This window comes from Salmo trutta, chromosome 20 (genome assembly GCF_901001165.1).
Source record: "Salmo trutta chromosome 20, fSalTru1.1, whole genome shotgun sequence".
In the NCBI taxonomy this organism is placed as follows: Eukaryota; Metazoa; Chordata; class Actinopteri; order Salmoniformes; family Salmonidae; genus Salmo; species Salmo trutta.
Genome location: NC_042976.1, coordinates 29,183,890 through 29,198,883, shown reverse-complemented (window position 1 = coordinate 29,198,883; position 14,994 = coordinate 29,183,890). Strand labels below are relative to the sequence as shown.

At 43.2% G+C, this 14,994-nt stretch overlaps 1 protein-coding gene across 1 annotated transcript in view; it reads right to left on the bottom strand.

Annotated features, from left to right (window-relative positions):
• Nucleotides 1-14,994, bottom strand: part of LOC115156313 (amyloid-beta A4 protein) — a 33,320-nt gene that overhangs the window by 1,341 nt on the left and 16,985 nt on the right. The window contains exons 5-15 of the mRNA XM_029703779.1: nucleotides 9,939-10,123; nucleotides 9,490-9,686; nucleotides 7,766-7,899; nucleotides 4,786-4,860; nucleotides 4,416-4,574; nucleotides 1,584-1,712; nucleotides 1,327-1,426; nucleotides 1,017-1,084; nucleotides 665-809; nucleotides 467-520; nucleotides 232-323 (exon numbers count right to left, since the gene is read on the bottom strand). Coding sequence (XP_029559639.1) covers nucleotides 232-323; nucleotides 467-520; nucleotides 665-809; nucleotides 1,017-1,084; nucleotides 1,327-1,426; nucleotides 1,584-1,712; nucleotides 4,416-4,574; nucleotides 4,786-4,860; nucleotides 7,766-7,899; nucleotides 9,490-9,686; nucleotides 9,939-10,123 — 1,338 coding nt within the window. The remainder of the gene's footprint in view (nucleotides 1-231; nucleotides 324-466; nucleotides 521-664; nucleotides 810-1,016; nucleotides 1,085-1,326; nucleotides 1,427-1,583; nucleotides 1,713-4,415; nucleotides 4,575-4,785; nucleotides 4,861-7,765; nucleotides 7,900-9,489; nucleotides 9,687-9,938; nucleotides 10,124-14,994) is intronic.

Sequence of the window (14,994 nt, the reverse complement as noted above, 5' to 3'; positions counted from 1 at the left end):
GGTAATAATCAACACAACACCTGTCAATAAAACTGGATATGGTGAGTATTTGTTGAGTGTTTCTGCAGGTATAGACTGTGATGAGAACTGTGTTTATAAGTCTCCAATGCACAGATAAACCATTATAGAAATGTTCCCGTTTCTATCATAAACATGTGAACTACTGAGCCAGTTTGTGATGTATACATGTACGAACATGTACCAGTGTATAGGTACTGAATGTTTCCGTACCAATTTTTGATGATGCACTTCATAGCTGGCGCTTTGCCACTCTCCCTTCTCCATCCGCACCACGGGGAACTCCTCAGGCCTCAGGGCAGAGACTCAACACACACAGAGAGAGCATTATACACCATCCAAACATACACACATAATCAAAGAGACAACCACAACCGAAACCACAAACATACCCATACAGCATAAACACAATCATACACATACTATAGAAACACACACACACACTTACCAGGCCGGGTGGGCAGACCTCTATCTGGAACTGGGCGAGCGTCAACAGGCTCAACTGTTTTAACAGAGGAAACATTAACTGACAAAAAGCTTTAGAGCATGACCAATTCAATAAATAATGCACGAAACAGCTTGTTCTGTGTGTGTATTTCTGTGGTTTTCTAGACTGTGTGTTAGGCTTGTTGTGTTAGTGTGTTACCATGGTTGTCGGTGTTGGGTTGGTTGAAACTCTCTGGGTGGATGAAGCTGAGTCTGTCCAGGCCCATACCAGAGTCCAGAGGGGCAGAGCTGTAGGCCTGGTCAGGCATCAGGGCATCGTTCCCATAGCTCACCCTGACATCAGCCTGCAAACACAGGATACACATGACTGACTTTCAGGGTGTGTGTCAAGTAAACTTCAATAACAATTATATTTTTGATTTTTTTATTAAAATCACTTCCTGAATTGACTGCCTTCCATTTGAATTGGTCCCAGCCCTGGTGTGTGTGAGATAGGAGAGATTGTAACATTTTTATGAATGAGAGTGTGCATGCCTGTGTGTAAAACTCACCCACGCATCACTCTGCAGAGATGAGACTTGCTGAGACAGCTCTGACTGAACCCTCTGCATCAGGATCGCTACACACACAGAGACAGAGACAGACACAGAGACAGAGACAGACAGAGAGACAGAGAGACACAGAGAGAGAGAGAGAGAGAGAGAGAGAGAGAAGGGGAAAATAGAAGGAAAAGGAGACAGAATAGAAAAAGTATAGTCGATACATTATCTCTATGATAACACAATATAGTATTACACTGTGTATGGACTCAATAATAACATGAAACTGCAGTATATGGGTAGGAGTAGGGCGGACACTCACAAACTTGGTCTTGGATTTTGTTGGCCATGCTGGGCACTTTGAAGAGCAGCCCCAGGGATTGGTTCATCCTCTCGTCAATCACACGCAGGTGGGTCATCACCTGGAAGTCAGAAGTGCTGAGGTCAAAGGAGTTACACGGGACACAGAGTGAATGAATGGGCTGAATGTAGTGTAGTATATTATAGTAGGTTGAAGGGTGAGCATAGGGGCTTATGGGTAGTGTAGTGTATTATAGTGGTTGGGGGGAGTGGGGGTACCTGGGGTCGGATCTGAGCAGCCTTCTTGGGGTCCACCATGCGGACGTGTTCGTAGTGTTTCAGGGTGTGTTGTCTGTCCTTCTGCTCTGCACGGACATACTTCTTCAAAAGGCCCAGCACCTGACGAGGCTAAGGGGGAGAGAGAGAGAGGGGGGATGGGGGAGAGAGAGAAGGGGATGGAGGAGAGGAAAGTGAAATGAGGGAGAGAGCAAGAGAGAAAGTGAGAGAAGGGGGACAGAGAGACAGAAAAACTAAAAGAGAGAAATAAGAAATATTGATGTGGACAACGTGTGTGTGTACAAGTGAGGATGTGTTTGATTATAGTGAAAATGACTGGTCAGTGGGTATCCACAGTGAGAGTATATGTACAGTATATAATGAGTGAGTATCTGTGTACATTATACATGGTTAGGGATATATATATATATATATATATATATATATATATATATATACACACATACATATTGTGTCTATATATATAGACACAATATGTATATCTATATACAGTCTCTATATATATTATACACACACTACTGTTCAAAAGTTTGGGGTCACTTAGAAATGTTCTTGTTTTTGAAAGAAAAGCACATTTCTGTCCATTAAAATAACGTCAAATTGATCAGAAATACAGTATAGACATTGTTAATGTTGTAAATGACTATTGTAGCTGGAAACGGCAGATTTTTGGTGGAATATCTACATAGGCGTACAGAGGCCCATATTCAGCAACCATCACTCCTCTGTTCCAATGGCACGTTGTGTTAGCTAATCCAATTTTATCATTTTAAAAGGCTAATTGATCATTAGAAACCCTTTTGCAATTGTATTAGCACAGCTGAAAACTGATGTTCTGATTAAAGAAGCAATAAAACTGGCCTTCTTTAGACTAGTTGTGTTCTGGGTGACTCTGGGACAAGGAGCGCTCTCCTTCAAGGAATGAATAGGAGTCTACTGGGCGCTAGCAAAAATAAAACAACATTAGCATGAATTTCATCAAAAAGAAGTATAACAGTATACATTTTTTCTCAGATGTGAGATAATTAACTTTCTATATGTAGTATCGTATACTGTACCTTTGGAAACATGACATTACGTACTTTTGAGGAAAATACGCATGTTTCTCAACATACAGTATACACTGACTTTGAGAAGGGACTACAGGCATTATGACCAGGAATACGACTTCCCTGGAGCAGATCCTTTGTTCTCTCTCCCTCAGAGCAATTGAAGTTATTCCAGAGGCCGACCCAAAACATCGCCGGCGGAGTAGAGGCACTCGAGGCGGCCTGCCTGTTCGACTTAGGAGGCACGCACACCACCCACTGCTTCCGAGTATATTACTCACTGTGGTCCCGTGTGGCTCAGTTGGTAGAGCATGGTGTTTGCAACGCCAGGGTTGTGGGTTTGATTCCCACGGGGGACCAGTACGAAAAAAAAAATAAAGAAAAAAAATGTATGCATTCACTACTGTAAGTTGCTCTGGATAAGAGCGTCTGAGTTCTTGTGTTCTTTTGCCCATCTTAATATTTCATTTTTATTGGCCAGGCTGAGATATGGCTTTTTCTTTGCAACTCTGCCGAGAAGGCCAGAGTCGCCTCTTCACTGTTGACGTTGAGACTGGTGTTTTGCGGGTACTACTTAATGAAGATGCCAGTTGAGGACTTGTGAGGTCCAAGATCTAAGGGCCTTCCCCAAACTGTTGCCACAAAGTTGGAAGCACAGAATTGTCTACAATGTCATTGAATTCTGTAGAGTTAAGATTACCCTTCACTGGAACTTAGGGGCCTAGCCCGAACCATGAAAAACAGGCCCAGACCATTATTCCTTCACCAAACTTTACAGTTGGCTCTCTGCTTTGTGTCAGGTAACATTCTCCTGGCATCCGCCAAATACAAATTCATCCGTTAGACTGCCAGATGGTGAAGCGTGATTCATCACTCCAGAGAACGCGTTTCCACTGCTCCAGAGTCCAATGGAGGCAGGCTTTACACCACACCAGTCGACACTTGGCATTGCGCATGGTGATCTTAGGCTTGTGATCTTACTCTGCCATGGAAACCAAATTTCATGAAGCTCCAGACAAACAGTTCTTGTGCTGAGATTGCTTCCAGAGGCAATTTTGAACTCAGTAATGAGTGTTGCAACCGAGAACAGACGCTTTTTACTCACTTCAGCACTTGGTGGTCCTGTTCTGTGAGCTTATGTGGCCTATCACTTCGTGGCTGAGCCGTTGTTGTTCCTAGACGCTTCCACTTCACAAAAACGACACTTACAGTTGACTGGGGCAGCTCTAGCAGGGCAGAAATTTGACGAACTGACTTGTTGGAAAGGTGGCATCCTATGACGGTGCCACGTTGAAAGGCACTGAGCTCTTCAGTAAGGCCATTCTACTGCCAATGTTTGTCTACGGAAATTGAATAGTTGTGTGCTCGATTTTATACACCTGTCAGCAACAGGTGCCGGGACATTTTCAGCTTCCAGGAATTGTGTACAGATCCTTGCGACATGGGGACGTGCATTATCATGCTGAAACATGAGTTGATGGCGGCGGATGACATGACAAAGGATCTTGACACTCTATCTTGATTAAATCCAATTTAATTGCTGTTTTATCAGCTTCTTACTATGCCACACCTCTCAGGTGGATGGATTATCTTGGCAAAGGAGAAATGATCACTAACAGGGATGAAACACAAATTTGTGCACAAAATTTGAGAGAAATAATATTTTTGATCGTATGGAACATTTCTGGGATATATTATTTCAGCTCATAAAACCAACACTTTACATGTTGAGTTTATATTTTTGTTCAGTATATACTGTATATACCCTGGGTGGGTTGGCCTGCAGGGCGCTAAGGTAGTTATCCAGGGCCATGCGACGGCTGCTGTTGAGCAGGGCCTCCACCCGGACCATGTGGGTCTCCACCAGCTGCTGTCTCTCTCCTGCTGCCTCCTGCTCCAGGGCCTCCACCTTCTCCTGGAAGTGCTGCACACAAGAGCACACAGAAACATTAATACACACTAGTATACACACACACACACACACACATTACTGACACTCACATAGGCACGCATGTGTATTGATGTGTATACAGGGCTCATCTGGAAAAGAGACCTTGGTTTCAGCATGAATCCATGTCATTATTAAGGTTAAATAAAAACGATATATACTGCGCACGCACACACAGCCCAGGTACCTGAATGACAGCCTTCTTGTCAGCGTGAGGGAGACTCTTGGCCTGTCTCTCTGCCTCCTCCCACTCTCTCATCACCTGGAGACACACATCAGAAAACACACCTTTCAGTTCACATCAGAGAAGAGATACTTCTCTCTCTCTCTCTCTCTCTCAAAAATACATATTCTCTCTCTCTCATACACACATACAGCATACACACCAGTGCTTCTGCCCCTAATATGACATGGTGAGGTAACTGGGAATGTGTAACATTGTTCATTTGGAACCTTTGCATCATCACATCACAAACCCAAGGTCAGCTACCGTCACCCTGTGTGTGTGTTGATATGCTGTGTTATGGGCAGAATGTAACTATTCTCACTGTTAATGCTGTGTTATGGGCAGAATGTAACTATTCTCACTGTTAATGCTGTGTTATGGGCAGAATGTAACTATTCTCACTGTTAATGCTGTGTTATGGGCAGAATGTAACTATTCTCGCTGTTAATGCTGTGTTATGGGCAGAATGTAACTATTCTCACTGTTAATGCTGTGTAATGGGCAGAATGTAACTATTCTCACGGTTAATGCTGTGTTATGGGCAGAATGTAACTATTCTCACTGTTAATGCTGTGTTATGGGCAGAATGTAACTATTCTCACTGTTAATGCTGTGTTATGGGCAGAATGTAACTATTCTCACTGTTAATGCTGTGTTATGGGCAGAATGTAACTATTCTCACTGTTAATGCTGTGTTATGGGCAGAATGTAGATATTCTCACTGTTAATGCTGTGTTATGGGCAGAATGTAACTGTTCTCACTGTTAATGCTGTGTTATGGGCAGAATGTAACTATTCTCACTGTTAATGCTGTGTTATGGGCAGAATGTAACTATTCTCACTGTTAATGCTGTGTTATGGGCAGAATGTAACTATTCTCACTGTTAATGCTGTGTTATGGGCAGAATGTAACTATTCTCACTGTTAATGCTGTGTAATGGGCAGAATGTAACTATTCTCACTGTTAATGCTGTGTTATGGGCAGAATGTAACTATTCTCACTGTTAATGCTGTGTTATGGGCAGAATGTAACTATTCTCACTGTTAATGCTGTGTTATGGGCAGAATGTAACTATTCTCACTGTTAATGCTGTGTTATGGGCAGAATGTAACTATTCTCACTGTTAATGCTGTGTAATGGGCAGAATGTAACTATTCTCACTGTTAATGCTGTGTTATGGGCAGAATGTAACTATTCTCACTGTTAATGCTGTGTTATGGGCAGAATGTAACTATTCTCACTGTTAATGCTGTGTTATGGGCAGAATGTAACTATTCTCACTGTTAATGCTGTGTTATGGGCAGAATGTAACTATTCTCACTGTTAATGCTGTGTTATGGGCAGAATGTAGATATTCTCACTGTTAATGCTGTGTTATGGGCAGAATGTAACTGTTCTCACTGTTAATGCTGTGTTATGGGCAGAATGTAACTATTCTCACTGTTAATGCTGTGTTATGGGCAGAATGTAACTATTCTCACTGTTAATGCTGTGTTATGGGCAGAATGTAACTATTCTCACTGTTAATGCTGTGTTATGGGCAGAATGTAACTATTCTCACTGTTAATGCTGTGTAATGGGCAGAATGTAACTATTCTCACTGTTAATGCTGTGTTATGGGCAGAATGTAACTATTCTCACTGTTAATGCTGTGTTATGGGCAGAATGTAACTATTCTCACTGTTAATGCTGTGTTATGGGCAGAATGTAACTATTCTCACTGTTAATGCTGTGTTATGGGCAGAATGTAACTATTCTCACTGTTAATGCTGTGTTATGGGCAGAATGTAACTGTTCTCACTGTTAATGCTGTGTTATGGGCAGAATGTAACTGTTCTCACTGTTAATGCTGTGTTATGGGCAGAATGTAACTATTCTCACTGTTAATGCTGTGTTATGGGCAGAATGTAACTATTCTCACTGTTAATGCTGTGTTATGGGCAGAATGTAACTATTCTCACTGTTAATGCTGTGTTATGGGCAGAATGTAACTATTCTCACTGTTAATGCTGTGTTATGGGCAGAATGTGACTATTCTCACTGTTAATGCTGTGTTATGGGCAGAATGTGACTATTCTCACTGTTAATGCTGTGTTATGGGCAGAATGTGACTATTCTCACTGTTAATGCTGTGTTATGGGCAGAATGTAACTATTCTCACTGTTAATGCTGTGTTATGGGCAGAATGTAGCTATTCTCACTGTTAATGCTGTGTTATGGGCGGAATGTAGCTATTCTCACTGTTAATGCTGTGTTATGGGCAGAATGTAGCTATTCTCACTGTTAATGCTGTGTTATGGGCAGAATGTAACTATTCTCACTGTTAATGCTGTGTTATGGGCAGAATGTAACTATTCTCGCTGTTAATGCTGTGTTATGGGCAGAATGTAACTATTCTCGCTGTTAATGCTGTGTTATGGGCAGAATGTAACTATTCTCGCTGTTAATGCTGTGTTATGGGCAGAATGTAACTATTCTCGCTGTTAATGCTGTGTTATGGGCAGAATGTAACTATTCTCACTGTTAATGCTGTGTTATGGGCAGAATGTAACTATTCTCACTGTTAATGCTGTGTTATGGGCAGAATGTAACTAGTCTCACTGTTAATGCTGTATTATGGGCAGAATGTAACTATTCTCACTGTTAATGCTGTGTTATGGGCAGAATGTAACTATTCTCACTGTTAATGCTGTGTTATGGGCAGAATGTAACTATTCTCACTGTTAATGCTGTGTTATGGGCAGAATGTAACTATTCTCGCTGTTAATGCTGTGTTATGGGCAGAATGTAACTATTCTCACTGTTAATGCTGTGTTATGGGCAGAATGTAACTATTCTCACTGTTAATGCTGTGTTATGGGCAGAATGTAACTATTCTCACTGTTAATGCTGTGACGTGCCAAAACTGACTGACTCTCTCTCTAGCTCAAACACACACACCTGGGACATCCTCTCGCGATGCTTGGCCTCCAGACTCTCCTTGGCCTTCTGGAAGTCGGCGTGTTCGTTGTCGTCTCCAGTAGACTCCAAGTAATGGTCCACTGCGTCAGGGGGGGGAGGGGCTGTGGTGGGCACTGGGGGAGAGGGGAGGAGCGGTACAGCGGAAAGTGGATGTCCACAAAAGGTTCCAGAGAGAGAAGTTAACTGTTCAACAGTGACATATCCTCCTCCCACAAGTCTACATTATCTGCCACTATAATCTAAAACTGTACCAAGACGTTTGAGTCCTGTCTGGCGGCACAGACAGATTACAGCAGCTAAGCCTGTCAGCCAGCGAGCGACAGGTCATATATCTGTTTGCCTTGATGTGTGTGTGTGTGATGCGGGAGACTGGAGATAAGATAAGTGAATCAGGGCAGGCGCTGAGTCATCCTCTCCCGCTGAGGAGTGTTGTGTTTAACTGGGCGGAAAGTACCAGAAAAGAGAGGGACAGGAAAACAGACTCAACCCACATGTACACTGATACAGTCATATGAAGAGAGACTGCTGTTGTTAGGTTAAGCCAGTTAGGACATGAACTCATTAACCAAACACACACACACACACAGAGCCAGGTCAGACCAGCACAAATCACAATACATAAATATTGTCGCACACACACACACAAGACTCATAAGCTCCAGTGTTATTGAGCTGGTTAGTAAGTAATGGACTGAGTAAGAGGTTAGGTGAGTAAGTGAGGGAGGGAGGAAGTGTGATGGCTATTTTCCTGCTTAGATAGTTCCTAATTTCTCAGGTGTTTCTTAAAGTCTCTATATCTCTCTTTTTAAACCAGAATGACCTAATCGAAAGGTTAACCTCTGTCTGTACACCCACTAGATCAGACTATATTGATAGGAACCCTCTGCACTTCCCACAGTATTCAATAGCTGAGATGGACTCAGACCCTGGACTCAGACACCCTGGACTCAGACCCTGGACTCAGACCCTGGACTCAGACCCTGGACTCAGACCCTGGACTCAGACCCTGGACTCAGACCCTGGACTCAGACCCTGGACTCAGACCCTGGACTCAGACCCTGGACTCAGACCCTGGACTCAGACCCTCTCAACGTTTGTTATTACCTGTCCATAGTGATGGTTCATCTTTAATAACTACAATTGAAGGAAAATTAAAGACCAATAAAAGGCCTGAATGCAGTGTTCTTTTATTGACCTTCCATTTTCCTTCATTGACCAACGTGTTGCTTAATCTAGAACAGAAACATTTTTCCCTTTCAGAGCTGGTGGTACATAAGGGAAAGGGGATACCTAGTCAGTTGAACAACTGAATGCATTCAAGCAGAATGTGTCTTCCGCATTTAACCCAACCCCACTGAATCACTTATGCTCCAAGTGTCTAAGAGACATCAGACAGACAGGTAGACGGTGTTAGACAGACAGACGGCTCAGAAAGGCAGACAGCAGGGTGGACAGTCCCCAAGGCCCAAGGTAAGGGGCACAGAGGGACAACTCAGCACATGCCCTACATACCTCAGAGAGACACACACTCTTAAACACACAACACATGTTATGTACACATACACACTCACACAGAGCAAACACACACACTGCTTGGGTGTGTGTTTACACATAACATGTTCAAACATACACACTCCATCTTATCCATCTCCACAAACCAACCAACAAGTATTTCTCTCTTTCCATCCATGGCGTGTTCTTACCTCTGACAACTTCCTCAACCGACTCAGTGGTGGTCGTGGTGGTAGTTGTCATGGCGATGTTGGAGGTGCGTTCACCACTGTCCCGTTTGTCAGTCACATCATCTTCATCCTCATCACCGTCACCGTCCTCGTCCCTATCGAAGGCATCCTCATCATCCTCAGTGGTGGCAGCCCCCTGATCCGCCTGGTGAAGCATGCTGTAGGGAGGGTGGGTGTTCGTGAGTGTGTGTAGTCTGGTTGTGAAGGTTATCTGTCAAAAGTGTTTAACCACTGGTTTATGAACTTGAGTAAGCATTTAAGATTATATATGTGTGATTAATTGTCTGTGTGTTTGTGTCTGACTGTATGCACCCGTGCCTTTGTGTGTGTGTGTGTGTGTGTGTGTGTGTGTGTGTGTGTGTGTGTGTGTGTGTGTGTGTGTGTGTGCATATGTGCGCATGTGTGCATACCCTTTATCGGTGTATTCAGTCTCGGCTCCACCCCACCACACGTCAGACTCAGTCAGCTCAACGCTCTCTGACTCGAGATGCGTGTCTGCCGGGCAACACACAAACTCCACCCCTCGGAAACGGTCGATGCCGCATGGCAACAGCATGCCGTAGTCATGGAGATTCATGGTGCGGTCTCTACAGGACTGATAATAATAGTAATTTGAAAGAATCGATTTTTGAGACACAGGTCTTTACACGCAATTACACATCTCTAGACGGTTTCCTGGTCAGGTCACATGGTCAGGAAAAAAAAATCATATGAAGCAAAAAATAACCTTACAATTATAGCTCTGGTTGACTCAAGTTCTGTGAAATAATTGAAGGAGGGAGGATGGGATGAGAGGATTCAGGCCTGCAGGGACGGATGGATGGAGACAAAAGAATTCTGAGTCACCACACCACACACTCTCCCAGAATACTAGAGAGAAAGGAAAGAGAGGAGAGAGAACACTAGATAGATGAGAGAACACTAGATAGATGAGAGAACACTAGATAGGTGAGAGAACACTAGATAGGTGAGAGAACACTAGATAGGTGAGAGAACACTAGATAGATGAGAGAACACTAGATAGATGAGAGAACACTAGATAGATGAGAGAACACTAGATAGATGAGAGAACACTAGATAGATGAGAGAACACTAGATAGATGAGATGAGAGAACACTAGATAGATGAGAGAACACTAGATAGATGAGAGAACACTAGATAGATGACAGAACACTAGATAGATGAGAGAACACTAGATAGATGAGAGAACACTAGATAGATGAGAGAACACTAGATAGATGACAGAACACTAGATAGATGAGAGAACACTAGATAGATGAGAGAACACTAGATAGATGACAGAACACTAGATAGATGAGAGAACACTAGATAGGATGAGCAGAACACTAGATAGATGAGAGAACACTAGATAGGATGAGAGAACACTAGATAGGATGAGAGAACACTAGATAGATGAGAGAACACTAGATAGGTGAGAGAACACTAGATAGATGAGAGAACACTAGATAGGTGAGAGAACACTAGATAGATGAGAGAACACTAGATAGATGAGAGAACACTAGATAGATGAGAGAACACTAGATAGATGAGAGAACACTAGATAGATGAGAGAACACTAGATAGATGAGAGAACACTAGATAGATGAGAGAACACTAGATAGATGAGAGAACACTAGATAGATGAGAGAACACTAGATAGATGAGAGAACACTAGATAGATGAGAGAACACTAGATAGATGACAGAACACTAGATAGATGAGAGAACACTAGATAGATGAGAGAACACTAGATAGATGAGAGAACACTAGATAGATGAGAGAACACTAGATAGATGACAGAACACTAGATAGATGACAGAACACTAGATAGATGAGAGAACACTAGATAGATGAGAGAACACTAGATAGATGAGAGAACACTAGATAGATGAGAGAACACTAGATAGATGAGAGAACACTAGATAGATGAGAGAACACTAGATAGATTAGAGAACACTAGATAGATTAGAGAACACTAGATAGATAGAGAGCGGAGAGAGGAGTAGAGAATACGAGAGAGAGCGACAGGAGGAGAGAATACTAGATAGGTGGAGAGAGCAGAGAAAGGAGGAGAAAATACTAGAGAGAGAGATAGAGATAAAGAAAGATATTAAAATGGCAAGGCACGGAAAGAGTACAAAGAGAAGCTCCTCATGGACAATCCAGAGACACTTTATGCTGACTGCTACAAAAATGGAAATGTAAGAAACCTAATCTTCAACACAGACCATCCCTGGGCATGGCACACAGTGATAACAGGACACTACCCCTCTTTTAACCTCTTCACTATAGGGGGCAGTATTTTCACGGCCGGATGAAAAATGTACCCAAATTAAACTGCCTCCTACTCAGACTCAGAAGTTAGGATATGCATATTATTAGTAGATTTGGATAGAAAACACTCTGAAGTTTCTAAAACTGTTTGAATGATGTCTGTGAGTATAACAGAACTCATATGGCAGGCAAAAACCTGAGAAAAATCCAACCAGGAAGTTTGACCTCACATGGTTGTAGTCATTTCAAATTATGTTCTATCTAAACTACAGTGTCTGTGATGTCATATTGCACTTCCTAAGGCTTCCACTAGATGTCAACAGTCATTAGAACCTTGTTTGAGGCTTCTACAATGCAATTTGATTGAATAATACCCGGAACAGTAAGTGGTCGACCTGGTGTCATTGACTTACCTCGTGCGCGCCCACATAGGGCTAGCCATTTTTATTTTTCTTCTGTAATGAACCTGCTATTGTCCGGTTGGAATAATATCGAAATTCTACGTTAAAAACACCCTAAAGATTGATTGTGAACATGGTTTGACATGTTTCTACAAACGCTGAGGGAACTTTATAACTTTTCGTCGACGGTGGATAGATGCATTTTGGAATGGTGATCTGGACGCCGTGGCTGGACGGCTAACTGAATAGCTTGGGGCTCAGTACTCAGAATATTGAACAATGTGCTTTCTCCGTAAAGTTATTTTGAAATCTGACAAAGCGGTTGCATAAAGGAATAGTTCATCTATACTTCTTTAATTAATTGTTATGTATTTGTCAACGTTTATGATGAGTATTTCTGTAAATTATGGTGCCCATTCACCGGAAATTTTGGGGTGAATACATTTTCTGAACGTCACGTGCCAATGTAAAATGTTTTTTTTTTATATAAATATGAACTTGATGGAACAAAAAATGCATGTATTGTCTAACATAATGTCCTAGGAGTGTCATCTGATGAAGATCGTCAAAGGTTAGTGCATAATTTTAGCTGGTTGTGTGCTTTTGGAAGGCTACCCTTGCTTGGAAAATGGCTGTCCTTGCTAGGAAAATGGCTGTGTTGTTGTTTTTTTTGCTGTGGTGGTATCCTAACATAATATAATGTTTTGCTTTCGCTGTAAAGCCTTTTTGAAATCGGACGACGTGGTTGGATTCAGGAGAGGTTTATCTTTCAAATGGTGTAAAATAGTCATATGTTTGAGAAAATTGAATTGTGGTATTTTAGTTGTTTTTGTATTTCGCGCCATGCGATCCCATTGGCTGTTGGCTAGGGGTTCCGCTGTCGGAACGGGGTTCCGCTAGCGGAATGCCTAGATTTAAGAAGTTAAGAGAGGGTATTGGTGGAGGGAGAAAAATCAGAATACTGGAAAACGAGGACCCTGAGACTGAGACACCCTCTGTCAACCTGTACAAGAATGGAACAATGGTGGTGCAGGGCAACTTCATACATTTCCAAAAGGACTTCCACAGAATCAAAGCGAGAGCACGGCAGGAGAAGCTTTCTCTTGGTGATGACTCATCCACCCCAAGTGAGTCTGATCACACCTTTTCAAACTGTCCTGCAGACGAGGATAGTCATCCCCCCAGCACTGAACACACCCAGGTCCCACAACTGCACTGCTCATCCATCATTGATAGGATAAATTCACTGAGCTGGAGAGAGACATGGTGGAGCTCGTCCACACAATCCAGACAGCACAGACACATAAAACAGATCAGCACGACACCAACAGAACAGCCCACTTCAGACCTCGACCACAGCCTTAACAGCAGGACAGACAAGGCAGGATCCACTAACCCAGCAGACTCCCCCTCCTGGAGGCCCCGTTAGCCCACAGGATAGCTCTCCTGACAACACCCCCACACCCACTGAGGACACAGAAAAGCCACATCATAATACACACAGGTACAAATGACCTTACAGCCCAGCAGGAAAGGGTGGCCACAGTACTCAAGGGCATGATTGAAAAAGCCTCTTTCACTTTCCACAACACACATGTGGTTACCTCTACCCTGCTACCACGAAAACTTGGTTTTCACCCTGCCGGGACTGTGCCTCAAAACCAAATATTTACATGGCCCACCTTGGACTTCAACAGCATTTACAACCAGGTCAACCTCTACAAGGCAGCAGTCCCCACCTTTGCCAGGACCCTGAAGGGCATCACCCTCAACTGCAGCCCCAGAACCTCACACAGGAGCAACAGAGAAACAGACATCCTCCCAGACCAGTGAGACACCCTCCCAGAACTGCGAGAACCCCCCAGAGGACCTGCACCAAGAGGATCCACACCAAGAGGACCTACACACAGACCACAGCACCACATCCCCATCCCAACCAGTCAACCACTATCCACACCCTATATAGGCCCCCCCAGATCAGTCTTATGCCCCTTCTGCCCCCCCCCCACCACCACCACCACCACCCCTGCAGCAAGGACCTCAACATGACAGCAGGACATATGCCCAGGCTGTGAGCAGAGCAACAGGCCCAAACCCACTAATAACCCGCCCAAGCCCCATCCTGCGACCGAAGAGGTATGTATTAGATGTTCAACATGCTCAGCTCACACCTACTGTAATGGTCCGAGCCTAAATCACACAAAAACACTAGACACTAAGCTTTTACTATCTCATCCTGGAATATACAAGGTCTGAGGTCATCTGCCTTTGGCCTAAAGAGCAGGAATCCATACCTCAAAAAATTGGAAATACAGACATTATCATCCTACAAGAAACATGGTATTTTTTAAACCTTTATTTAACTAGGCAAGTCAGTTAAAAACAAATTCTTACTTTCAATGACAGCCTAGGAACAATGGGTTAACTGCCTTGTTCAGGGGCAGAACAACAGATTTGTACCTTGTCAGCTCGGGGATTTGAACTTGCAACCTTTCGGTTACTAGCCCAGCACTCTAACCACTAGGCTACCCTGCCACCCCATATTGAAGAGACGGACCCACTGGTTTCCCTCTAGGTTACAGAGAGCTGGGAGTCCCATCCATCAAACTGCCATGTGTGAAACAGGGAAGAGACTCAGGGGATATGCTAATTTGGTATAGAGCAGATCTAACCCACTCTATTAAATGAGTCAAAAAGGGAACATTTTACATCTGGCTAAAAATGAATAAGGAAATGATCTCAACAGAGAAACATTTCTTCATGTGTGCTACCTATACCCCCCCCCAATAGA